The sequence below is a fragment of the Sphaerodactylus townsendi genome, linkage group LG15, assembly GCF_021028975.2.
Source record: "Sphaerodactylus townsendi isolate TG3544 linkage group LG15, MPM_Stown_v2.3, whole genome shotgun sequence".
Taxonomy (NCBI): Eukaryota; Metazoa; Chordata; class Lepidosauria; order Squamata; family Sphaerodactylidae; genus Sphaerodactylus; species Sphaerodactylus townsendi.
In genome coordinates, this window is record NC_059439.1 from 39,766,545 (window position 1) to 39,791,409 (window position 24,865).

General features: G+C 59.7%; 4 protein-coding genes across 5 annotated transcripts; 2 read left to right on the plus strand and 2 right to left on the minus strand.

The window, feature by feature from the left end:
• Positions 1-314: 314 nt before the first annotated feature.
• On the plus strand, positions 315-6,111 carry VGF (VGF nerve growth factor inducible). The gene is made up of 2 exons (XM_048516855.1): positions 315-524; positions 2,391-6,111. Exons 1-2 carry the CDS (start codon positions 315-317, stop codon positions 3,933-3,935), a joined length of 1,755 nt encoding a protein of 584 aa, XP_048372812.1. The 3' UTR covers positions 3,936-6,111.
• Positions 6,112-7,365: 1,254 nt separating this feature from the next.
• On the minus strand, positions 7,366-11,919 carry AP1S1 (adaptor related protein complex 1 subunit sigma 1). Of its 2 annotated transcripts, none has more exons than XM_048518232.1 (5): positions 11,731-11,919; positions 10,724-10,902; positions 9,638-9,746; positions 8,678-8,815; positions 7,366-8,083 (listed from the first exon to the last, which is right to left on the minus strand). In XM_048518232.1, the coding sequence occupies exons 1-5, from the start codon at positions 11,902-11,904 to the stop codon at positions 8,036-8,038; spliced, it is 648 nt and encodes a 215-aa protein (XP_048374189.1). In that variant the 5' UTR covers positions 11,905-11,919; the 3' UTR covers positions 7,366-8,035. The 2 variants fall into 2 exon arrangements, with proteins under 2 accessions (XP_048374189.1, XP_048374188.1); XM_048518231.1 differs by having other exon boundaries at positions 8,672-8,815.
• Positions 11,920-13,756: 1,837 nt separating this feature from the next.
• SERPINE1 (serpin family E member 1) lies at positions 13,757-22,344 on the minus strand. The gene is made up of 8 exons (XM_048518101.1): positions 21,859-22,344; positions 20,486-20,719; positions 18,769-18,963; positions 18,205-18,400; positions 17,976-18,076; positions 17,686-17,772; positions 16,468-16,551; positions 13,757-15,582 (listed from the first exon to the last, which is right to left on the minus strand). The coding sequence occupies exons 1-8, from the start codon at positions 22,139-22,141 to the stop codon at positions 15,545-15,547; spliced, it is 1,218 nt and encodes a 405-aa protein (XP_048374058.1). The 5' UTR covers positions 22,142-22,344; the 3' UTR covers positions 13,757-15,544.
• On the plus strand, positions 22,251-24,387 carry LOC125444446. The gene is made up of 3 exons (XM_048516856.1): positions 22,251-22,255; positions 22,335-23,100; positions 23,407-24,387. The coding sequence occupies exons 1-2, from the start codon at positions 22,251-22,253 to the stop codon at positions 22,996-22,998; spliced, it is 669 nt and encodes a 222-aa protein (XP_048372813.1). The 3' UTR covers positions 22,999-23,100; positions 23,407-24,387.
• Positions 24,388-24,865: the final 478 nt, after the last annotated feature.

Genomic DNA, 24,865 nt, shown 5'->3' on the forward strand with positions numbered 1-24,865 from the left:
CGCACCGGCCAGGAAGGGGGCTGAAATGCAAACAGACCAGGGGGAGGGCTTCACACGACGAAGTCTCCCCCGGTGACCAAGAAAGAACGGAGCCTTCCGCCCACTGGGCAGAGATGGCTGAGAATTCCCACCATCACCCCTGGTGTGTAGTCGGCTTCCCGTTTCTCAATGCCCAGCCTCCCTTTCAGTCACCAGCCTCTCTTCTTCTGAATTCTCCTATCCTATCCTTCTTTCATTCATCCCAGCCCGTACAAAGGCTTTCTCGGCTCTGCGCAGGTGCGGGGCTCCCCTCCAATCCAGCTCGCATTTTATGAATGAACGTTGACGTCAATGGAGCCCCCACGTGGGCCCCGCTTGAAGTACAAAAGCCGCTGCCCAGCCCAGCCCTGTCCAAGGTGCTGAACGGCCAGCGAAGCGGCGCCCGAGCGGAGCAGGACTGGCCAGAGACCGCGGCGAGACAAAGGGGCGGGCAGGACCGGACCAGACCCCCAACGCCCCCGACCACCGCGGCTGCGACAAAGCGGGTAACGACCCCCGGCCCCCACAGCCGCCCCCACGCACTGTCGTCCATGGCGGGGGGGGAGCTCTCCTTAGGGATGGCGGAGCACTCGCGGGATAGGGGAGGCTGCCGCTCTTCGGACGGGCGATAAGGAGGAGCCGACTGGCCAGGGGATTTCTTGGCTGCGGGCCAGGCAGGGCTGCCCCCGGACGGGAGACTCAGGGCGGTCCCTTGGAGAGGTTCCCAGAGCAGAACGCACGTCTTTCCCATCGCCAGAGGCTCCGGGCGGGGGGAGGGGGAGGGATGCAAGAATCACGGATTCATTATTTGGGTGGGGGGAGGTCGCCTGCGGAGAAAATCGGTGGTCGGGGGAGCCTTCCGGGGCTGATTTGGTCTCACAGTCGCGGTCAGAATAGTTCGAGCGGTTATCAGTGGCGGGGAGGGTTTCAGGATTAAGCAGGGTTTTTCTTAAGGGAAGTCGGTTCTTGTGGGGGGTAGGATGGCTTCAGTGTGGGGTGGGGCTCCGTTTTTTTGTGGAAGGGGCAAACAAGGAGCCCCCGTTGTCGGCAGGCGGAGATCTCGTTTATGGAGGGGCCGATACCTGCTCCCAAAGAAGTGATTTGAAGTAGGGGGGAGTAGCCAGCTGCGGGAGGGGCTTTGGGAGGTGTCGGCTGATCCTGGCACTCCTCTGCCTGCCTGCATGGGTGGGCGGTGGGTGTGGGGACTGCAGAGTGGAGGGGGAGGTCCTTCGCTCTGGTTCTGAAGGGGAAGCGTCACTGCCAGAGAACAGCTCCTGCCAGTGAGTAACCGGGAAGGGGTTCGAAGGTGGCGGGCAGGAAGAGGCTGCTTTGTTCCAAATATAACTGGCGGGGGGCGCGGGGGGGGGGCAGATGAAATTGGTTGTTGGCTGGTTACAGGGTGCAGGAGAAGCCCATGTCCACAACGCAGATGATGCTTCTGGGTGCACTTCTGGGGGGAGCGGGGGGGGGGTGAGATACCTATGCACAGGTGTAAGAAACCTCACAAACTGAGTAGTAGCTCCCACCCGTGTGGATTACAAAGCCCTAAACCGTAGTCCCGCCCTTTGTCTTGGATCTCTGGTTACAAATTTTTCTTTGTACTGGAGAAGAATTTGGTCTAATAAAAGAGAAAATTACAGAGAGAGAGGAGGGGGGGGGTGCAGAATGCACAAACGCAGGAGGGGTGGAAGCCCCAAACAATGGCTAAGAAATCCTTTCCCGTTCTCCCAGTAAACAAGCCTCGTGCCATGAGAGCGGGCGAGGGGGTGCCGCAGCACGACCCACCTCCTCTGTCCTGGCAGCTTTGGGAGAAGACGGCACCTGTCAATCCCTCAACTGTTCTGAGGGGGCGGGACATGCCTGCCCACCAATCCCCAGGGAGCGAAGGGGGAGGTGGCCCCCACTTTGTGGAGCTTGGGGGAGAGGAGGTCTGCGAGCCTGGATGGAGGGTCTGGAGGACTCAGGCTTCAGGGTCGCGGGGAGGGGTCCAGCAAAGCACATCTCCACTCAGAAAGAGACATACATACAACCCCCACCCCCACCCCCTGCAACCAGCACACCTGCCCTTTGCCCCTGAGTTCATGATTAGCATACAAACATCAAGATGTTGCTTCCGGGTCTCCACAGGGCTCTGTTTTGGGGACTGAGCAGACACAGGACTTGTTTTCAAAGCCTGAGTGGTGATGTCATAACAAAGGGCAGGTGCCTTGCAGGTGACTCCTTAGGTGCTCTCCCAGGTTATGGGTCAAGCCTCTTTGGTTGTGAAGGGGCTCCATTGAGTGTGTGTGGGGGTGTGTGTGGGGAGGGCAACTGTACAGCTTCTGGGACAGCATCAGTCTCTGACCACCCCCTCTGTTGTGTCTGCTCCACAGCAGCCCCACCCCTGTGGCAGGATGCCGTGCCCCCAGGCTCTCTGCAGAGCTGCCCTGCTGCTTTCCCTGTCTCTCCAGCTGCAAGTCCACCTCCCTGCCTCCGCCGCCCCCGCGTCCCTGGGGGAACAGGCCTACCCGGGCAAAGCCTCTCCCAAGACGCAAGAACTGGCTGACCAGACACAGGTTCGCGCCCTGCCTGAGGCTGACCCAGACAAGGACCACCAAGACGACCTCTTCCAGGACGTTGACCCCAAGGCTCTGGCTGCGGTCCTCCTGCAAGCCCTTCACCTCCAACCTGAGAGCACCAACAAGGGGGGCCCAGACCTTGGACCCAGTGCCAATGAGGAGAGGGTCCGCAGCGAGACCAAGAGCTCCACCCTGCAGCCAGAGAGGGAGCGGGCCTGGAAAGAGTGGGAGGGGGACACCCAGTCCCTGGAGGAGGAGGAGGAGGCTCCCGACCAGCAAGAGGCAGAGGCCTTGAAGTCCATGTTGCAGGAGCTGCAGCGCTACAGCCCCACAGCCCCACAGGAGGAGCACCTGCAGGAGCGTCGTGGAGCAGCTGCCTCCACCCCCCCAGGCAGCGCACGGAATGATGTGCTCAGGGAGCTGGAGGAGTACGAGCAGCTGAGGGTCCTCCCCAAGCGCATGGCCCCCCCAAGCGAGCCCTGGGACGGGGCCCGGAAGCTGAGGCAGCAGCAGCACCTAGAGCACCAACTCCTACAGAGGCGCTACGAGGAGCTGGCTGAGAGCCGCAGGCAGGCAGAGGAGGCACGCCGAGCAGCCGCCGAGGAGGAGCGCCTGGCAGACATGGCCTCCGACCTGCTCCTCCAGTACCTGCTGAAGGACGGGGAGCAGAGCGAAGAGGAGGGTCAGCAGGGCCCCCAAAATGGTGGCGGCGGTGGCGGCTGGAAAGGGAGCAGCGCCCTACTGTTCGAGGACGAGGAGGGCAACGTGGCTGAAGACAAGCGCTCCAACGAGGCCCCGGAGGAGGATGACGAAGAGGCCGACATCGACCCCAACACCATCGATCGCCTCATCGAGCTATCCAGCAAGCTCCACCTGCCTGCCAATGACGTCATAGACATCATTAATGACGTAGAGAAGAAGAAGGAGGAGGTGCCAGAGCCTCTCAGCAAGGCCAAGACGCCAGCCACATTTGCCCCCCAAGAAAAGCCCAAGAAGAACCCCGCCTACCCCCTCTACCCTCAAGGCCCAAAGCCCATTCAGAAGTCCTACCACTCTCCAGCCTGGCAGCCCCCCCGCCGCCTCCCCAAGGAGGACGAGGACGCCTGGAATGAAGTCCTGAGAGGAGACGAGTATCCAGGCCCCAAGTGGTTCCATGCCAAGCCGAACAACGTAATCTCCAACTACATCAGCCCCAGGACTTTCCAGCCATCTGCGTACCACCGCTATGTCCATCTCCCCAGCTCCATGGTACCGCGGGAGGAATATGGCAACGATGATGATGATGGCCGAGGCCACGACGAGGATGAGCTGGAGAACTACATTGAGAAAGTGCTAATGAAGCGCCCCAGGGGCTTCTAGCAGAACCCAGCAGTAGCAGCTCCCCGCCCCGCCCCGAGAAACTCGGCCATTCACAGTGTTTCTGACATTAATTCAGGTTTCTGCATGAGTCAGGAGAAGAAAGTCTCCCCCACTTAGCTAAAGGTCCCCACCTGGAGATCAGGGTGCCGCCTCCTCCGCTCAACTGATTACACCATCACCTTCTCCCTATGAAGAAAATGACCCCGCCCCCAGCAACTGAGACCGAGTCCACCTCAGCCCTGGGCCACGTGGTGCCCTCCCCAGCAGTGGGCAGAGCCCCCTCCCCCTCCCAACAGCAGCTGTAAAAGTCAACAGGGGGGTGGCAGGCAACCTCCATTGCCAACAACTTCTGCCCCCCCCTGGCAGAAGAGGAGGGAACCTTGAGCCCCCCCCCCCGCAAATCCTGAGAGGCATCTGGCAGCAGCCCATGGGGCTGGGGGCCCCACCCGTCCCACAGTCTTTGAGGCTCCAAGAAAACACCACCCATTCAGACAGAAGAGAAGGGGGTGGGGCTGGCTGGGGAGATAATTACCTCACATGGTTCCCTTCCGCGGTGAGTCAGGGGCTGCTGCGGCTGACCTCTTTTGGGTGGATCCACATCCCACTGGTTCCCTTCCCCAGGAGAGGTGTTTCATGGAGCCCTGTGAGCTGCAGCTGCATTGGGGAGGCATGTGTCCCGCCACTGGCCAGGGTAGCCTGGATCCAGCCTGAGGGCAGCCTTGCCCTGCCCCCTGCCTGCCCCCCCCTCTCTGGGCCTCTAGCTGGCTCCTTTGTCTCTCTGAGCTTCAGGAGTCCCAACCTGGACGGCCAGGTCTCAGCAGGCCTGTGCTGCTCAGCAGGGGGGGGGGGGGGCTGGTTAGGGTTAACCTACCAAGGAAGTCCAGGGAGGCCGTGCAGGGGCGGCCCAGGTAAACCACCTCTGTCTCTTGCCTTTGGCAACCTGCGTGGGACTGGAGGGCATCTTGTTTACCACCAAGGAATGTCCAGCTAGAAATTAGAGGGAAGCTTTTGAGCCTTGGGCGAATTGAGAGGATATTCATAACATCTGTTTTCATTGTGCCCAAAGTTCAGAACTATAATTGCCTTCAGCAGTCTCACAGAAAGTTTTAGACCCTCTGCACCTGGTTTAAGAGGTCCAGTTAGGTACTGAGCCCAATCTCAAACAATTACGGTACATTAGCTGTCCTTATTTAATCCCCTTGCCTGATTATGGAGTCCCTGAATCGAAAATATTAAACAACTGCTACAGCCCTCCCTGTTGTGGTACGGTTAACGGCACTTCCTCCCCCCACCACCACTGTTTCTGCAGCTCAAAGGCCCAACCGAAAGAGCCCCCTTGCGGATCAGGCCAGACAGTTGGTAGCCCCAGATGCTGCTGAGGCAACAGAGCCCCGGTTAGCTCGGACGCCACTGAGACCTCTGCCCTTGGATATCACAGGGTTCTTTGGCCTTAATTATTCCAAGTGGGTAGCAACGACCCCTGACTCTCCTTGTCCAAGATGGGTATTCCAAAAGGGACAGCCCCCAGGGTCCCTGAGAGAAGGGCCCCTCCAGGCAACAGAAGGCTAGGAAGCAGGGAGAGATGCCTACCCACGGCGGCGGAAGAGCTAGCCAAGGCAACCCTGCGCTCCCACACTGGTGCCCCTCTGATCTTCAGCCTGACCCAGAGGCTGGGAGGGGAAGAGGCCACCCCGCTCTCCAGAGTGGCTCTCCCAGTTCCCCATTCCCAAAGCGAGTGATGGGAACCGGGCCACACCAGCGATGGCGCCCAGTTGGTTCTTTCCATGGAATGTGCTACCCCCCCACCCCCGCAATAGGCAGCCTGAGCTCTGTGCAGACACCCCCCCCCCACAAGGGGGCAGGGAGGAAAGGTGGGGCTGCAGCATGCTCTGCGTCACACCTACTTGTGCACGTCCGCGCCTAACAAAAGTGGGGGGGGGAGAGAGGGGGGGGGAGGCAGCCGCCTGCACGTGTCCGTTCCTTTCCCACGCCATCGGTCCTCGAGTGTGCGAGTTTCTTCGCTTTGTGACGTCCCGTCCTGTAAAACCAAACCAAACCAGAGTTGTTTCGATGTCCTGATCCATTTGTTGTACTTGAAATAAAATCCGTCCGGCCGGTTGTAAATAGCACGTGGGACCACTAGTTTTGCTAAGAAATAAAAGCAACTATTTTATTACGAGTTCCTCTCATTATTTACTGCCCGAGCGGCAGCGCCCCGCCTTCTGGAGCTGCGCCGGGCGGGGCGTGTCTGCTGGCCCCGCCGGAGGGATGGAGCGGGGCGGGCGGGCGGAGGCGCTCGGGCTCCCGGCTGATCTGGGCCTGCTTATCAGCGAAGGTGCGAAGAGGTCCGACGGCCTCGGCTTCCCGGCGCCAACTCCAACCCAAGGCCGGCATATCCCAGGCGGCAGAGAGGGGCGGCTGCACCCAGCAGAGTTCCCTTTGGCCAGAAGTGCTGCCTTCCGGGCGCGACAACGGAGCCCTCCCCGGTGGGAGCCTCTGCCCGAGGCGCCCCCCCCCCAGCCAGCTGCGCATGGCCACAAGCCCCTCCTCTCCAGGTCCGGGAGCCACCAGCTAGCAGCAGGATCTGCTGCGCGGTGCAAAGGGGGGGGGGGGGGCCCTGAAAGTTTGGTGCTGCTAGTTTAACAGTTGCACCCCTGACAGCAGGCATCCCCCAAATTTCCCCGATTTTCCTTTTAAATCTGCCCCCCCTTGGCATGGATTTAAAGGGAGAATCTGAGGTCCCCAGTTTAAACACTGAAAGTGATGCTGTTTCAGGGTGGGGGAGAATCAACCACAAAACAGCATCACTTTCAGTTGTTCAAACTGGGGACCCCAGATTCTCCCTTTAAGGGGCAGGCCTCTTCAGTACGGAGACCCCAGGGAGACAGGAGGCGCCAATAGGGTCAGGGCACCAGGACGGGGGGGGGGGGGGGGGGCTTGCTTGATTTTCTTTATCTACCTTATTTACCCACCGCCTTTCTCAGTGGGACTCACGGCGGAGTCCAGGGAGGCAGAGTCTCCAGGCGACGGTCAGGTCTGGGCCGTTCAGTAAACAGTGAAATAGGATTTGTGCTCTGGAATCGACCAGCCGTCTAGCAACATCATTGAAGCATCGCGCTGGTGCCCACACGGCACACGGAAGGACACCAAATCCCATCCCAGGAGCCAACGAGGCACCACAGGACAGACCGCAGCCAAAGCCCCCCCGGAATGGCTCACGTTCACATAGTTTAGGGCAGGTCAGGACAGCGAGAGCCTTCCCAGCCTCCTCGTCCAGGGTCCTTCCACAAGGCAGGGCTACCACAGAGCAGCTGCTGACTTTGCCCGCTTGGAGGGTGGAGCCTTCCCTTGTCCGTCCGTCCGTCCGTCCTTCCAGCAGCAGGGGGGCTCTGCGCCCCCACCCAGAAGTGCAAGAACAAGAACCAAGAAGCAGTCTTCCACACACACTTTATTCCAAAAAAAATAAAATAAACCAAAGCAAAAAGGAAGACACACCCGTTCCTTAATTCAGAAAAATCTGGCCCACGGCCAGGGGCGATACACGACACCCACGTGCCACCCCCTCCCCCACACTTCCACTGGGGCAGCCTCTGTTCCGCTGGTGACCCCGAGCAGGGTGCTTTTGCCAGAACTCCCCGCTGGTTGACTCCTGTGAAGCCCCTGCAGTGGCAGAGAGACGGCCCCTCCCTCCCTCCTCTTCCTCCTCCTCCTCCGCTGCCTGTCTGTCACATGCACTTGCTGCCTGGATGAATCATGGATGGGGGGGGGGGGGTGGAGAGCCGACTGCTGGTGCAAACAGATGGGGGGGGGGAGGGAGAATGAGAGGGACTGATGAAAAAGGAGGAAGGGCCAGCGGGCCCTTCTGAACAGCGAGCCAGGGCTGCCTTCCCAGCGGATGCAGTGCGCCCCCCCACACACACACACGGAGTGAAGGGGGCATCAATATTTACACGGCACAGTTCGCAGCTCCCTTCAGTGAGTTGATTTCTCAAGCACGGCGGACTGAGGAGTGTGTGGGTCAGCCCCCCCTTTCCCCACTGGACAGCAAGGAGGGGGCAAAGTGGCAGTGGGGGGGTCGTCTGAGATTGTGTGGTGAGCAGCTATGCCAATCCCATTTCCTCCAGCACGCTGCGGGGTGACTCATCTTCCTACAGTGGGAAAAGAGAGAGAGAGAGATGCAGGGGGTGCAGCCTGGTCCCCCACGAGACACTAGTCCACGGCACCTCCCAACCCCCCCGCCACCCACCCTCCAAGTACCAAACCAGCCCCAATGCAGATGGGTGCCTAATCAGCATGGTCAATGGATAAGGAGGACGGGGGGGGGGGGGAATCTCTGAGGAAGCAGGCAGGTGAGGGCCTCATAAGGGGCTGCAGGTGCCTTGGCCTCACAGGTGGCTGCACTTGCTACGCACACACTGTGTGTGATGGGAGAGCAGGAAACAGACCGCGGGGGCTGCCCCTTTCCCCGCCCCCACGGCCACAACAGTCAGAACGCTGATGCCTGAGCTGCGTCACCCACGCCAACGGCAGGCAGAGCCAAGCTGAGCCATCTTTGCCCCTGACTCATCTGATGAACAACAGGCAAGTCCTGGGGAGAAAAGGGGCTCCAGCCGCCGCTCCCCCCCACACACACACAGAGCACAGGCTGGGCAGGAGGGAGGGAGGGAGGGAGGCAGGCAAGGGTGGGGGTGGGGGTGGCCCCCCCAGGGCATGCACGACCCCATGCAGGGCCCCACCTCTACCTCCTGCAAGAGGTCGGCCTGCTCAATGGCCTTCAGCACGCTCTTCTTGGAGGTGTCCTGAACTTCGCCCCCCATCAGGAACTCGTCCAAGATGAAGTAGGCCTTCTCGAAATTGAAGATGATGTCCAGCTCACAGACCTGGGGCCAGAGAGCAGGAAAGGGTGACTCCCAGCCCGGCCTCTGCCTCAGACACCCACGAGCACCCAGTCCGCTGTGCCCCCCCCCCTCAGCTGGCCACCTCACCGCCACCATCCCCATCGCCCCCCCCCCCTACTGGATTCTACGGAAAGAGGGGGACCAAGTGCAGACTGAGCGCCGTAAGCAAGTGCTCAGCAAGAGGAAAGTAAATGGGTGTGGGGGGGGGGGGATTAAGAAAGTGAAATTAATGGAAGGGGAATTGGGTTGGAGTCCACACATACCCCCTGCCCAGCTGCAAAAGGGGCAAACCAGACCCACAGTGGTGCGGCAATTACAGCACGGGCACATAAATTGAAGGGCTGCAGCCACAGAAGGGGCCATTTCGTGTCTCTCCCTCCCCCAGTCCAGAGGGGGCAACTCAACATTGTGCACCAAACACAGTAACAGCATAAGTGGTACAAAGAAATTCACAAGGGTGGGTGGGTCCCAGAAGCTACTTGTGGGTCGGAGGATGGCACCAGCGATATCTGCTCCTCTCTCTCCCAGCCAGACGGCCCTAAGAGCTCCCAATGCCGTGGGCAACAGTGGCTCCACCCACCTGCCGCTGGGCGGAATTCACACCTTCGCACCGTTTCCCCCCTTGCCAGTGTGGATTTAAGTACCTGCAGATTGGGATGCAGCTGGCTATTGGAACCCATGAGGTTCTGGCCAATTAAGGGAGTGTGCAAAAGCAGGAGGGGGTGTGTGGAGAGGCAGACATGAATCCAACTCCCCCCCCTCGAGAGTCCCTCCAAAATCTTGTTGCCTGGCCACGCCACTCACACTGCCAAAATATTTGTCCAGCAGCTCGACGTATCGGTGGATGAGTTCCAGCGTGATCAGCTCGTTGTCGTGTTCCTCAATGGCACAGCAGAAGTACAGACTGGCATACCTGGGCACACAACAAGAAACAGAAGTGGGTGGCGGGTCAGGCCCCTCGCCAACTCTGCCAGGCCCTGGTGGCAAACCTCAGCGTGTGGCTCTCCCCAACCCACCCAAAGGCATTTGAGACCGCTCAGAGTGAAGAGGGCTGCCTACCCACCCAAGTCCAAGCCAAGCTCTGGCTGCCCCTCAGAGCCCCCTGCGCTGGGGGCCACCTCAGGCACCTCCTGGGCCACCCTGGCCAGAGAAACGCCCTCCCCTTGCCCAAGCCACCCCTGCTCTCAAGAAGGAGTAGCCACCCTGGGACCAGCACCCTTCCAGCTGAATTCTTCCCCGGAGCAAGAATTAGCTGGGGGTGAATTCAGAACAGCCTGCCAGAAGCCCCATCAAAAGCTGCCTGGCCAGCCGCTCTGGGGAAGAGAGAACAACAGCCAGGCCAAGCGGACCCCAGAAAGGAAGGGGGGCTGGCAGGCTCCACAGCCACGCACACGCCTGCCAGAGTCGGGATAGCAGAAGCCTACCTGGCCAGCTGCACCCAGAAGAGAAGTCACGTGGCGCCCGGAGAGCTGCCCCCCAGAGGCCATCTGTGCCCCAACAGCCCAGCCAGAGTCCCTCTGAGAGCTTCTGCCCCCCCCCCCCCCCCGCCCAGCAGGGGCAAGGCAGAGTAGGCGCTGAACGCAGAGGAAAGAAAGGGCTGACCCCAAGTTCCCTGGCCACCTTCCTTAGGGGAAGTCAGTGGGCGCTTCATCCCACCTCACAACCGGCTGTGCCAGTCCTGAAGTGCCCAGTGGCCAACGCTGCCCCCCAGCAAGAACAGCCACACCAAGACCAAGAAGAGTCTGGACTCACAGCCCGCTTCTCTCAACCATAAGGAGTCTCAAGGCAGCCCCCAATGCAAACTCCCTCCTTTCCCCTCCCTACAACAGATGCTCATGTGGAGGAGTGGGGGGGGGGATCAAACTCGACTGGAGGGGGGAAGGGCAGCACCTTTTGTAGACCACCTTCAGGTCCCGCCACTCCAGGAAGCTGCACATCTTGGGTTTGCGTGCCAGGACCACCTGCATGAGTTCCCGCACCATCTTCTTCTTGTCCTTGTCCGAGGTGGCCAGGTACCACTTCTGCAGGCGCAGCTTCCCCTGCCGGCTGAAGAGCAGCATGAAGCGCATCTGGAAGGACAGGTGGAGCGGGGGGGGGGGGGGCAGGCGCTGGTGGCAGGAAGCAGACCCTCGGCCCCTCAAGGCCTGTACGGCCCGGCTGGGCTGGCAGCGCTCCCTGGCTCTCAGGCAGAGAAAGGGCTTGCCCCTCACCTGAAGGCCCACTGGATAGAATGGGGCAGACTCCCCCCTGAGCCACGGCCCTTCCAGGCCCACCGCCCACCAGGTGCATCAGCAGCAGAGCCAGGTGCTGGGGTGGGGGGATGGGGGCAGCCTTGGCTGCGGCTGTCCCGGGTGCCTTCCCTCTGCAAGGGGACACGAAGACCCTCCCGAAAACCCTCTGCCGGTCCCCAGGGGACAGCCCCGCCTCTGACAAGCGCCTCTGGGAAGAAGGATGCCGCCCCCCCGCCCGCCTGTCCCTGACAGCGGCCCCCCCCACCTCCTCGCAGTGTGCTTGGGAAGGGTCGAGGGGCTGGCCGGGGTGGGAGGGGGGAGTCGCAGGCCAGCCCCACGGGAGGCAGCCTCGGCGCGTGGGGAGCCTTTCCTTCCGGGCTCACGTCGAGCGTGGGGACTCACGGGCGGCGGGGGGGGGGGGGGGGGGGGCCCCCCGCGCCCCCCCCCCCCCCCCCCCCCCCCCCCGGGGGGGGGCGGGCCCCGGGGGGGGGGGGGGGGGGGGGGGGTTGGCAGCCCAGATCGCCCGCCTCCCCCCCCCCGCCCCCAGGATGCCTGCGCGCTGCCGGGGAGTCGGGCCCGGGGAGGGGGGTCGGGAGGAGGGGCCTCCCGCTGTTCCTTCCGGGCTTCGGACCGGCTGCCGCCCCCTCCCTTCCCCCCCACACTCACCATGGCGAAGACAGCGGCAGTTTGTCCCTCGCGGGCCCCCGTCCGACCGTCCTTCCGCCCTTCCGCCCCTCGCCCGAACCTGCCCAGGCGCCCCCGGCCGGCCCCGCCCCACCCGCCATGCTGCGCGTGCGCCCTAGGCTCGCTTCCGGGAGGGGCCGGGCGCGCTGCCGTCATCCCCGGCAGCGAGGCGGAAGAAGGAGGCGGTGGTTGCCATGGCGACGCCGGAGAGCGAGTGGGGGCCGCGCGAGACCAGAGGGGTTGCCAACTCCGGCCAGGAGACTCCGGGAAGGCCCCGGCTTCGGTCTCCGTCCGCTCTTGGGGGGGAGGGGCTTGGACTGGAGGTTGCCATGGCGATGGACGGAGAAGGGGCCTGGCACGTGGTGCTGCGGGTCTCCGTCCGTGTCCCCCTTTGCAGCCTGAATGGGGATCGCGAACCGCTTGGCTCGTTTCCTGTCCTCCCTTTGATCCTCACAACAGTCCTGTGAGGTGGGCTCGGCGGAGAGCGTATGCCATGCCGTGGTGGCGAACCTTTGGCACTCCAGATGTTATGGACTACAATTCCCATCAGCCCCTTCCAGCATGGCCAATTGGCCATGCATCACTTGCATCACTTCCATGGCCAATTGGCCATGCTGGAAGGGGCTGATGGGAATTGTAGTCCATAACATCTGGAGTGCCAAAGGTTCGCCACCACGGGACCGTATGGCATGCCCAAGGAAGGGCTGCGTGGGTCTCCCAGCCTGAACCGCTGAACCACACTGCCCCTCCCTCCCGGGCAGATTTTGCCGCTGAACTGGCATTGGGGGGTCCCATTTCTATGCAGTGGACCTCAAGCCGACTCCCGTTGGGACAGCAGCAGCTGGCGGGCCAGGGAGCGCTTGAGGCGGCACCTGGGAGCACCCTCCCGAAAACCCTCTGCCGGTCCCAGAGCCCCCCAACCAGCCGAGGCCTGCAAACACACGTGTGCGTCTGTATGCACGTGGTGGCTCCCAGGAGTCCGCAACAAACTGCCCCCAGCCCAGATCTGCCCTCCGGAGAGTTCAGGGAAGCCCCTGGGACACCGCTGGAGAGGATCTGGTGGACGCAGCAGGCACACCCGCACGCCCAGAGGTGGGATCCAGCAGGTTCTCACCAGTTCCCGAGAGTGGGTTACCAATTATTTGTGTGTGCCGAGGGGGGGTTACTAATTGGGTCTGCTTTTCCCTTAGAAATTCCATTAGGTCCCAAAATCATAAAGTCCTGTTGTTGTTTCTTATGTGGCTGGTTAGCGAAGGTAGAAAACGGGATAATTCTCCCTGTTGGGCTGTTTTAAAAACATGTTTTAGAAATATGGTAAAGTTCCTTGTTTCAGGAAAGTCTCCTTCTTTTGATCTCTAGAAACAAAATTAAGTATTTGAAAGTATTAAGTATTTGACAGGCAGTCAATTAGAGGAGAAGTAGTTGTTTCTGTTGGCAGCAGACGATAGGGCTTGCTAGAATGAGTTTAAATTATGGACAGAAAGATACCAGCTGGAAATTAGGAACTGTTTTTTACAGCAAGAGTTTTTTACAGTAACAGAGAAATTATTAATGCCCCGCCCCCGGAATGCCCGCCCACGCCCCCCTCGTGCCCCGCCCAGTCCCATTGGCGCTACGCCACTGTTTGCATCCCACCACCATGGGAACCGGTTACTAAAATTTTTGGATCCCACCACTGTGCATGCCCGTTTTTGTATATGATGTGCCAAAGGAAAAAACAGCCCTACCCCAGTAGAATTTGCTCTCCCTTCAGGAGCAGAGGAGAAAGCCTCAGGCAAAAGGCTGCGGGAGGGGGGGGGGGTGCAGGGACCTCCTTGAAGCTGCATCCCTTGACGAGGAGTCTGGGCTTTAGTCTCTGCAAAGGTGGCCGTGGGTGTCATTATTAAACAGCTAGACTGAGGAGACCTGTATTCAAATCTTCTCTCAGGCACTAAACTCCGGGGGGGGGGGGGGGATCACTGAGATTGGTGTTTGTCCTTTTGTCCAGGTGAAAATAAAGAAGTCTCCATAAGGAAAATATAGGAGGTTTATTGTCTGTACAGAGAACAATCCAACAGAGAGCAGAGCTCACTATCTCAAGGTGTTCCAAAAATCAAAAGGCACTTTAGGCTATTGTAGAAAGTTTGATATCACAGTATAGAGACCATTTTGCACATGATAAGCAGAGGCAATTACAAAGGATCTCACTACAGCCTCTGCCTTTTCCTGTCCGGCATGTGGCATGACGCCCTGTAGCAGCTCAGCTGATTCGAAAGTAAACCACCTTTTGCACAGAAATCAGCTCAGCCACTCTAACCAAAACAAGAAACTGGGGAAATAAAGTGAAATAAAGATGGAGGTGGTCTCCCAAGGCAACCCCCTGAGAAATAATGTCAGCATCTTACAGTGTCACAGAAATGCTGACACTGAGTTGAGAGTTAACTCAAAACAGTGAAAAGCAAACCCATTTATTAGCTACTCATGTCAGTCATTTCTCCATCATTGGAACTCATCTGTGCCTGAGCTGGCGTAGAAGGCTGCAGTATGTTTGCCTGGATCAGACGTGTTGCCAACATTTTCCCATAACCATTTTTCCATTTCTGGATAAATGCCCCAAAGGGAAAGGAATTCACTCAACATTTCTGAGTTGACCTGTTGACAAAGTGACCTGAAGAAGTCAGTGTGAAGAAGGTTGCAACGCCTGGCACCAGAGATGCCGACGTGGAAGGATGCCGCCCTCCAGGACAGTGGACAGTTGGCACTGCTGTGTCCTCAGCACTCCAGTCCCTTGTGGAGTTTGCACTAACACAGTGCTGGTGAGGAGAGGCTTCACAAATGGAGTTACAGGCAAAGCAGTCTTGGACTTCAGTGGCTAAGGAAAGCGCAGCCGCCAATTGTGGTGAAGGAACGGATCTTTCGCAGCACCGTCCTTGTGCTTCTTGAGCAAAAGTTCAAGTGATGGTTCCCAGGTGACCTTGTCGCGCTTCATCAAAACAAGGAGGAGGAAGTACTTCCATCCAACTACCCATCACACAGACATACACACCACAACATTTGCAAATGTTGCAAATTGCAAATGCCTTAGCAGACCAGGTGCTCGGGAGCAGCAGCAGCAGCAGGCCATTGCTTTCACCTCCTGCACGTGAGTTCCCAAAGGCACCTGGTGGGCCACTGCGAGTAGCAGAGTGCTGGACTAGATGGACTCTGGTCTGATCCAGCAGGCTCCTTCTTATGTTCTTAACATGTTCATAAAGTGCAAATTACAGTAAGATATATTAAATCTCATTGCCCCATCACATATTTGCATCTTGGTAGTGCACAATGAGAACACACTTCGTTCAAAATGTTCAAGGGGCCTGTTCCAACTCAGTAGGGGAAGAAACAAGCAATTGTCCTCTATTGTAAACACTCCCTATGAAGAAAGGGCGCTCCAGCGAGAGGCAGAAGTGAGGCATCAGTGGGTTTCTTGACCTCCGCAGGGTGCCCCTGCTGCCGGCAGGCATCCTGGCCAGGGGGGCAGAGTTTTGTGGTCTGGCGAGCTGCCTTCCTCGCCCAGCTCTGGTGGAGGTGGAACAGGCAGTGGAGGCATCTTGGCTGGGCCCTTCCTCAAAAACAGAAGCCTCTGAGAGAGCCAATGGCTGTCCAGCAGGAACCCCCCCCCCTTCCTGGCTGCTCCGGATCTCCAGAGGGCAAAGGGCCTCCCCCTCCTGTCAGCAGAGTTAGCACCATGTCTCTTGGGGAAAGAAATGTGACAGCAGAGGGGAGCGCGGGATCCCTCCAGCACCAGTACGACTCAGTTCAGGCTGGCAACCAGGCATCACGGCTCCATCACCTGCCCCATGAAAAGGATAGCACCTGCAGGGCCAGAAAGGGCAAAGAGAGAGCTCAGGCATCGTGCACCAGGAACCTCAGCAAACCTCTCCCGTGTCACAGAAACAGCAAAACACACTCATTCCTGTCCCCCGCCCCCATGCCCAGTTCAGAGTACAGGGAAGGGGGGCTGCCTTTCGCAGTATTCTGCCCTCCCTGAATTGAGCAAACCAGGATGGCAAACCCAGCGGGAGGGGTAGGCGCTGTCTCTGTTTTGCCTCCTCATTTCCCCACCTGCATAAGCCAGGCCTGAGTTGTTCCAGCGCAAGCCACGAGGAGGCAGGTTTGCACTGCTCTTCAACTCAGTCCCTCACTTGGTTGGGTGCTCCAGAGAGGACCTGGGCTTCAGCGGCCACATGCTGCCCCCCCCCTCCCACGTGCAGGTTTCCCAGATCTTGTCAGAAATGGGCCCCCTTCGGAGCAAAGACATCCTCACTGGCTTTGCTAAGAGGTAGAGCACCCCCCCCCCCGGCCCGGCTATTCAAAATCCACCTGAGGGAATGTTATGGGGAGGGGTCACGGTTTCACAGTAAGCCCTACTTGCGTTCATCTGTGGCAAGGGATGGGGGTATGCGTAGGGGCTGGAAGGCTAGTTCTGGGTTCAATTCCCACCCCAGCAAAGCATCAGTGAAGAGATTCTTTGGCACAGAAAAGCTAGGAAGAATCAGGGGAGCTACTGGCAATCAATGGGTCATTCCGCACATGCAGAACAATGCACTTTCAAACTGCTTTCAGTGCTCTTTGAAGCTGTGCGGAATGGCAAAATCCACTTGCAAACAGTTGTGGTTTGAAAACGCATTATTTTGCGTGTGCGGAAGGGGCCTTTGTGTCCCTGGAGGGAGAAACACCCAAGCATGTCCAGGCTCTTACCAGTCGGATTGTGTTGCACCACGAACAGGAAGGGCTTGTCCATCACAAGCTCCAGCGGGGCCATCCGGGCATAGATCACAGCAGCTGGAGCAGGGAGATAAAAGAGAGGGGCCTTTCCAGAGACTGCGGAAGCTTTAACTCAGCGATGGCGAACCTATGGCACGGGTGCCAGAGGTGGCACTCGGAGCCCTCTCTGTGGGCACGTGAACACAGAGTTTGTCATGTGGGGGGCGGAAAATATCACACACACACACACACACACATCTAGGCTGGCCCGGGCCACTGAGTACGACATGCGCACATCGTGGTGAGCAGGGAGGACTCAGCTGGCGGGCCTGGTGCCTGTGCTCCAGGTGGCTGCTGCCCGAGGGGGGGGGGGCGCAGAGGAGGCAGAGATGCTAGAGAGGCACAGAGCGGTGCACATGGGACTTGCTGGAGGCTAGAGCAGGCTGGCCCCTGCTCGAGCGGGTGGGGAGGAGGAAGAGGGAGCCAACCGTTTTTTCTAAACTAAACCCTCAGCATTTAGGTTAAATGGCCGGGTTGGCACTTTGCGATAAATAAGTGGGGTTCGGGTTGCAATTTGGGCACTCGGTCTCAAAAAGGTTCGCCATCACTGCTTTAACTGAAGCACCACTGTGTTGCTGAGTCACTGGGAGGGATGCAACGAATCGCAAGGCCCAAAAGACACCCCCCCGCCCCCCCCCAGGGAATGAGACTGAAAGGAGGCCTTTTCCCCAGGGGCCGGTTGTGACACTTTGGGGTCACCAGGGAGAAGAGAGAGTCCTTAGGCGTGTTCCCTGGAGCAGCCTGAGGCGGGACACAGCGAGAGGCAGTAACAGAAGATCTTTGGAAGCGTAGGAAAGGCTCTGCCGCTGGGGACTCGGCTCGGAGCCCCCTAAACGCCTCGCCTTGGCTGACAAGGACATGGCTTAGCTTTGGGGCGTAACCCTCTGAGGAACTATTTCATCACTGATCTGAAAGGGAACCCACTAAGGATGTAAGGGTGGCCAACTCCAGTTGCTGGATAACCCGACTGTTAAGAAACACCATTCCTTCAAAACCCTCAGAGGAACACGGGCACGAAGGTGCCAAAAATGGCATCCCATAATTCATCGGCTGGGTTTCAAAGCCACCTGAGACTGAAAGACAGAGAAGGACCACTCTGAAGCTGGGGGGCTTCCCTTCCACCCCCCACCCCCCACCCTCTGCAGCACCCACCTGTGGCAGAGGCCGCCTCCGTCCCACTCTCGTTCACGTCGATCTTCACCTTCTGCAGCGCCTGGGCCACAAAGAGTGACTCTCGGTCTGGAAAGGAAGGGAGCTGATGAGCCTGCCTGGGCAGGAGGGGGCGGGGAAAGGCCCCTCTCTTGGGCCCCCTCCTCTTTGACTTGGGGGGCAATCCCTGGAAAGGAGAAACCCCCCCTGCCCTGCCCCCCGACCCAGGCCAGTGCCTCTCAAATCAGTCAGGCATCCGCTGACTTTGGAGAGGCTTTTCCTGGGAGACTCACCTGAGAGCCTGCTGAAGTCGGCGGATTGGGCGTCAAACATGGCCCCCAGGCCCAGGGCCTGCAGCGGCTCCCGCAGGTCGCATTCAGTTTCCAGGGTGAATCTGTGGAGGGGGGGAGGTCAGAGATGGCTCCCGGGGGGCCACAGCACACGGCACGAGCCCCAGCCCAGAGGAGTCCCCTTCCATGGGCACATGCAGGGCTGGGCAGACGGGGGCTCTGAGTCACCTACTTGGGCAGCACCAGGAGTCGGGTGGCACACAGCAAACTGCTCTTCCAGCCAGCCACCAGCCGGGCATCGAGGGCAGCCGTCAGGGCGGACAGGGGGGCGTTCTCGAAAGGGGCAACGATGAACATGCTCAGAGTCTCCCCGTGATACGGCAGTTCGAGGACGTCGTACTCCACTTGGTCCGGGGTGGAGAATTCACCTGGGAGAAACGGAGGGGTGAGACCCGGCCAGAAGCCAAGTGGACCACACTCTGAGGCTCATTCCGCACATGCAGAATAATGCACTTTCAAACTGCTTTCAGTGCTCTTTGAAGCTGTGCAGAATAGCAAAATCCACTTGCAAACAGTTGTGAAAGTGGTTTGAAAACGCATTATTTTGCGGGTGTGGAAGGGGCCTCTGACTCTGTGGCTCGCCTGGAGGGATCTACAGGGAGCCCGGTCTGTTGCTCCAGAAGCCCAGAGGTGCCAGCGCTGGTTGGGACAAACACCCATGACTGACACCTTCAATGAAGCTCATCATGAGCCCTGACACACACACACACCCCAGTCAGTGTGGGCCGCCACTCACCGTAGCAGAATTTGCCAGTCTGCTCCATCATGGGCACAGAAACGGAGCTCCCGTCCAGCTTGTGGAAGAGGCGCTGCCGGGTGGCGGCCTCTGGGAATGGCGTCCTCCAGCGGCCCTTGAAATGGACGGCATTGACCAGCACCAGCCGGGTCATCTCGTCCAGGGTCCCTTCCTGTAGGAAGTCCTGGATCATCCCTGCAACGGGAAATGCAGTCATGGTAACACACAGCTCAGGGCTCCCGGCCCCCTTCCTGGGGGGCCCATGACATGTTGCCCGCTTCCCAGGAAACCTCCCCCCCGCCCCCCCAGTGCAGGAGTCTGGGAATTGAGCCCTTCTGGTTCCGGCTCATGGAGCCCCAACCAGCCACCAGTTGGGGAGAAGGCTGAGGCTGAACACAAGAGGCTCTCCTTGGCCCACAGAAGGGTTCAAGCCCCAGCAGCATCAGGAGGCAGGGGCTGAGAAGATCCGCTACCTGAGGCCCTGGAGCACTGGCGTAATGCCCATTGGGCAAGGTGGGCAGCTGCCCAGGGCATCACCTTGTGGGGGGCATCAAAATGCTGGGTTCGTTTTTGGGTATTTTAGTGGTTTTCCATTTTTGGCCTGCAGGGGGCGCAGTTTTTAGGCTAGTGGCACCAAAATTTCAGCGTATCATCAGGAGACTGTCCTTATGATACCCCCCAGGTTTGGTGAGGTTTGGTTCAGGGAGTCCAAAGTTATGGACTCCCAAAGGGGGTGCCCCTATCCCCCATTGTTTCCAATGGGAGCTAATAGGAGATGGGGGCTACAGTTTTGAGGGTCCATAACTTTGGGCCCCCTAAACCAAACTGCACCAAACCTGGGGGAGTATCATTAGGGAAGTCTCCTTATGAGACCCTGAAAGTTTTGAGACTGTGCCTTCAGAAATGTGCCCCCCCAGCCTGCAACCCCCATTGACAGCAATGCAGAAAACTCAATGCAGAACAAAGATTCTTGGGCAAATTTTGGGATGTTCTTGCAGGGAGAACATTCTTGGACGTATCAGCACCAAAATTTCAGGGTATCATCTGGAGACTGTCATGATGGCACCCCCAAGGTTTGGTGCAGTTTGGTTTAGGGGGTCCAAAGTTATGGACCCTCAAAAGGGTAGCCCCATCTCCTTAGCAAAGAATGGGGGATGGGGCACCCCCTTTGAGGGTACATAACTTTGGGCCCCCTAAACCAAACTGCACCAAACTTTGGGGGTACCATAAGGACAGTTTCCAGATGATACCCTGAAATTTTGGTGCCGATACATCCAAAAATGCGCCCCCTGCAGGCACCAATGTCCTGGTGCAAAAAAAATTTGGTCGTGGTGGAGTGGCCGCCTGGGGGGGGGGGGGCATCCAACTCAGGTTTTGCCCAGGGCTACAGTTTGCCCAGGGCTGCCTCGTTACGCCCCTGCCCTGGAGATCCGCTGCCCACCTGTGTGGACAGTGTTGACTTGGGTGGACTGAGGGGGGTCTGGCTCAGCACACGGGAGCTTCGGGGGTTCAATTCCTCCTCGTCTGGACGCCCAGGTGGATTTCCCACTCCAGCCAACTAGCCAAGCCCCTGACTCCCCCTCCCCTCCCCACCCCCACTCTGCTCAAGGAGGCTCCTCCATCTCCCCTGAAGCAATCAAGGCCCTATGACTGGACCACCCACTCCTACTCCGCCCTGACCCCACCTACCCCCCATGTTCCGGGTCCCACAGCCCACCTTCCGTGTGCTGCTGCACCCAGTCGTTGATGATGTGGCGTGCCCGCTCGCTCTCCGTGAAGTCCACCTGCTTGACCATCTGGCGGAACACCTGGTAGAACCTGGGCAGGAACCCGGGGGTCAGGGGCAGGTCCCGCTGCACAAAGAGGGCGTCCGCCATCCCCACCAGGTCTTGGTTGCCGGGGTCTGTCAGCGCCTTCTGCAGCCAGCGCAGGGCTCTGGGGACCCACTTCTCTGCAAGGAGGAGGGAAAAGCCTTGGATGCGAAACGCGGGGACAGAAGCTCCATGTGGGGGGGGGGAGTGGGGGAGAGGGAGGGCCATCGCCAGAAGCAAGGGGGCTTTCACGGGACAGCGCCACCACCAGGCAAGTCAGCCTGAGAGCCAGAAGGGCATCTGACCCAGTGGGTGTGAGGAGGGTCAGTGGCTGCTGGCCAAGGGCTGGGGAGCACCAGGTCCGAATGCCCACTGACCCTGCTACGCTCTGGGCGCCCTGGGGGGGGCAGTCGCCGTCACTATCCTTGGGGGGGCCTTGCAAGGATCACAGGCATGAGGTGGACTCCTGCTCAGAGCTCTGCAGGAGGAGGAAGAGGAGGAGGAACGCAATAGGAAAGGGCGCCAGAAATAGAGTCGGAGGAGGCCAAGATGGACAGAGGAGGCCGCAGGCTCTGCAAGCCCAAGACAAGTCCAGCAGGGGTCAGAGGGCACCAGGCTGCTCAGGTGGTCTTGAGTTCGACCCCCGGTTGCATATCCTCCTTTGGGAAAGCCCTCGGCCTCAAACCCCCGGAGAGCCACCTCCAGGCACGGCAGAGTCACTCCAGACTCACCCTGATGGGGGGGCGCACCCAGGGGACGGGGCTCAGCAGGAGGCAGCTTGGGTGTTGGGGGGTCGGTCCCCAGGGTGATTACTGGCACCTCTGCAACCCCTGCCTCCACGCCCAGGAGTAGCCACGGGGGGGGGGGGGGTTGGGCAGCAGCGGTCTTGACCGCTCCCCCTTCAGAAGTCTTCAATGCGCTTTTTTAAAAACAAGACGCGTGTCTGTCCTGCGATGCCCCCCAAAGCCTCGACAAAGGTACGGGCAGAGCGATCCAAACAGGCCAAAGAACACCGACGGCGCGCCCCTCTCCCACGCCCCCCTCCCTTCACCGCTCAGTTCTTCATCCGACGTAAACCTCATCATCAATTGGGTTGTGGGGAGAGGAGGGATCACCGCCGGAAACCGCCCGCCAAAGCTGGAAGCCGGAGGCTGGAACTTGGAAGGCAGGTCTGGGGGGCGCCAGGGACCCTCCCGGCAGCTTCGCCCTCTTCCCCGGTGCCCCCGAGAGACCCCCAAGGGGTGGGGGGCTGGCCCGCCCTCCCGCCTTACCGCCTTACCGCTCAGGTCGAAGGCCAGGGCGGCCTCCAGCTGGCGCCGCGTCTCTCCCGCCGCCGCCGCCTGCAGCAGGGTCAGGGCGGAGGCCACGCCGTGGGGCGAGAAGACCACGTTGCGATCCGGGGAGCGGCGGACCACCTCGCGGAAGACGCGGGCGCCCAAGTCGGCGGCGCGGTGGGCCAGGCGGGAAGCGTCCGGCGGGGGCGGGGGCGGCTGCACGGCGGCGGCCAGGGCCAAGGCGGCCAGCAGCAGGGCCAGGCGGGGTAGCGGCGGCGGCGGCATCATCCTCTCCCTGGACAGGCACGGAGGAGAAGCGGGGCCGGCGAGCGGGCTGTGCTGCCGCGGCTGGTGGCTCCTGGCCCTTTTATGCGCCGCCGCCAGCCAGGAAGCGCCGATGAAGTCACCCGCCGCCCGCCCGCCCGCCCGCCCCCGCGGCGGCCGGACCAGAGTCCCGGCGGCGGGGCAGCGTCTGAATCAGGCCGAGTCACGGGGGGGGGGGCGGTTACGCGCGAGGACTGCCCGGGGCGCGGCGGAAGCCGGCCCGCCTCTTGACTGGGGACCGAGCCAGAAGACGCGTGTGTTTTGCACGTCTGGAAGCCGCCAGGCCCGGCATCTCCAATTACAAGAAAGGCCGAGACGCGGGAGGGGTGGAAGGAGAAGCGGAGCCCACGCGGCCCAGCGGACTGACCCCCAACCGAGCCCTCGGCTTCCTCAGCTTCGCCCTCCTCCTGGGCAGAAAAAGAGCTCCCTTGCCCTCCCAAAGGCCCTCCTGGGAGTGGGTCCAGCCGACTCCCCCCCAGCAGCAGCCCACCCGTCTCCCCCAGGATCTGGGCCTCGGGCTGGGCTGTGAAGCGCAGGTGGCCAAACTCAAGGGGCCTCCAGTCAGGGCTGGGAGCAGAGGTGGCCGCCGAGGGAAAGGGGCCCTGCTGGAAGGAAAGGCCTGCTGGCTGGGGGGCACACACACCCCCTTGGAGAAACTGCGGGAGGAGGGGGGCTTCTCTGGCAGCTGCAACCCAGCCCAGAGTTCTTCTGGTTTGTCAGTAGGTCGTTTTCCAGGATTGCTGCCACATTATTTCCTGGAAGAAGTTCTCGTTCAAGTGAGAGCCCACCAGCCACCAGAACTGCAGAGAATGAGCCCCTGACTTTCCCCTTGGAACGCCCCCTCCCTTTCCAGCCACCCAGCAGGAAGTGCATTAGAGAAGTTTCTGTTGACTGTTCTTGTGCTTCCTGCTGCAGTCGGCCCTTCAGGAGCAGCAGTGGCGCAGGAGGTTAAGAGCTCGTGTATCTAATCTGGAGGAACCAGGTTTGATTCCCCGCTCTGCCGCCTGAGCTGTGGAGGCTTATCTGGGGAATTCAGATTAGCCTGTGCACTCCCACACACGCCAGCTGGGTGACCTTGGGCTAGTCACAGCTTCTCGGAGCTCTCTCAGCCCCACCTACCTCACAGGGTGTTAGTTGTGAGGGGGGAAGGGCAAGGAGATTGTCAGCCCCTTTGAGTCTCCTGCAGGAGAGGAAGGGGGGATAGAAATCCAAACTCTTCTTCTTCTTCCTCAGCAGAGGCCTCCCCTGACCTGTTTGTCATTTCCTCCACTTTATGGCTCTGTTGACCATCTCCAGGTGGCAAACACCTGTGAACCAAGGGAGAGTGCTGATCTCGGCACTGGACGGTGACCAGATTCAGCCGCTGGGCCAGAAGGCTGGAGAGCAGCAAACGGAACACAGCCAAACAACCCGGAAAACCCACAACACACAAATGCTACACTGACTTGTAAAAAGGAGGCCAAAGAGTGACTGGCCAGTTAGCCCGACGTCTGTCCCAGGCAAATTTGTAGAACTTGTCATCACGGAGGGAATTGCTGAGCCTGTGGAGGAGCAACTCCTGCTTAGGCAAGATCAGTCCCGGCCTCCCCAACTTTTGCAAAAAGGATACTCCAGAGCTGGCAAAAGGACAGAAGAGCAACTAAGAAGATTTGGAGATTGGAGCACATTCTGGATGAGGAAAGGCTGAGGAGACTTTGGGGACTTTCCCATGTAGAAGACAGTTTACTGTGGGGGGGGGGGGGAGATTGGTACCAGTTTATTGAAACATGCACGGGGGAGCGTGGAATTTGCGGCCAGAGGACGTAGTAGTGACCCCAGAGTGGCTCTAAAAGGGAATTGGACAGATTCACGGAGGAGGGGGCTATCCAGGGTCCCTTGCTGACGAAAGGGAACCTCCTGTTCAGAGGCAGTCTACCTCTGGATCCCAGTGCCAAAGGCCAGCATGAGATCGCATTGGCCTCGGAGCCCTGTTCTTGGCCCTCCATTGGAGGGCCATATAGAACCTCAGGTGTGCACGCGCGCACACACACACACACTCTTTACAGAAACAAACACAAAGGATAGAACGGAAAGACTGAATGGCAAGTCGTCCAGTCTGTGGCTTCATCATTTCCCCTGCGGTCACTAGTCCTCATGAACTTTGAGAGTTGGATTGGAATCTGCTCCTGCTGCTCGCATTCTTCGGCAGAGGAGCCCCTCCTCCTCTCCCTGCCCTCTTGCTTCCCTGCAGGGATGAGTACGTGGGGGTGGGGGTGCAAAGGGGAGGGAAGGAGCCCCCCTAGGCAAGGTATCCCCACCTCCCTCCTGCTGCCCTGCCCAGTGGTTGCTCTGGAGACAGCAGCCTTCCTCCCAAAGGGTTTGTATGGGAACATTTGCGTGTCTTCCGTGACTGTTTTCTATTAAAATCCAGGAGTCAGAAATTACGCGGCGAATGACACCCCACCCCCTCCCCCTGCCCTCCCCCTGAGATGGTCGGCTTCTGCTGGTGTAGCCGTGACTCAGCACACGTGCAGAGGGGTTGCAAGCCAGCTGTCTCCACAACAAAAAAAGCAGACATCAGTTGTTGAGAAAGGTTTTCCCCTGACCCCCCCCCCTCCCCCGGCCCCACGAACCCAGTCGCCTCTGCTGGGAGCCTCGCAGAAGGGGCCGTGCTGGGCCTCCCCTTGGCAGGACTTGAGGTGAACTGAA

Excerpts from the sequence above, each read along its gene's own strand:
- VGF (XM_048516855.1), top strand. The coding sequence starts at position 315 with ATGAACGTTGACGTCAATGGAGCCCCCACGTGGGCCCCGCTTGAAGTA. Across the intron at positions 525-2,390 it reads CCGCGGCTGCGACAAAGCGG|CAGCCCCACCCCTGTGGCAG; the intron begins GTAACGACCCCC and ends TCTGCTCCACAG.
- AP1S1 (XM_048518231.1), bottom strand. The coding sequence starts at position 11,904 with ATGACGGCAGCGCGCCCGGCCCCTCCCGGAAGCGAGCCTAGGGCGCAC. Across the intron at positions 10,903-11,730 it reads CTGCCGCTGTCTTCGCCATG|ATGCGCTTCATGCTGCTCTT; the intron begins GTGAGTGTGGGG and ends CTGTCCTTCCAG. Across the intron at positions 8,816-9,637 it reads TGGACAAATATTTTGGCAGT|GTCTGTGAGCTGGACATCAT; the intron begins GTGAGTGGCGTG and ends CTCTGGCCCCAG.
- SERPINE1 (XM_048518101.1), bottom strand. The coding sequence starts at position 22,141 with ATGATGCCGCCGCCGCCGCTACCCCGCCTGGCCCTGCTGCTGGCCGCC. Across the intron at positions 18,077-18,204 it reads CGACTCCTGGTGCTGCCCAA|ATTCACCCTGGAAACTGAAT; the intron begins GTAGGTGACTCA and ends CCCCCTCCACAG. Across the intron at positions 15,583-16,467 it reads GGTGCAACACAATCCGACTG|GTGCTATCCTTTTCATGGGG; the intron begins GTAAGAGCCTGG and ends CTGGCCCTGCAG.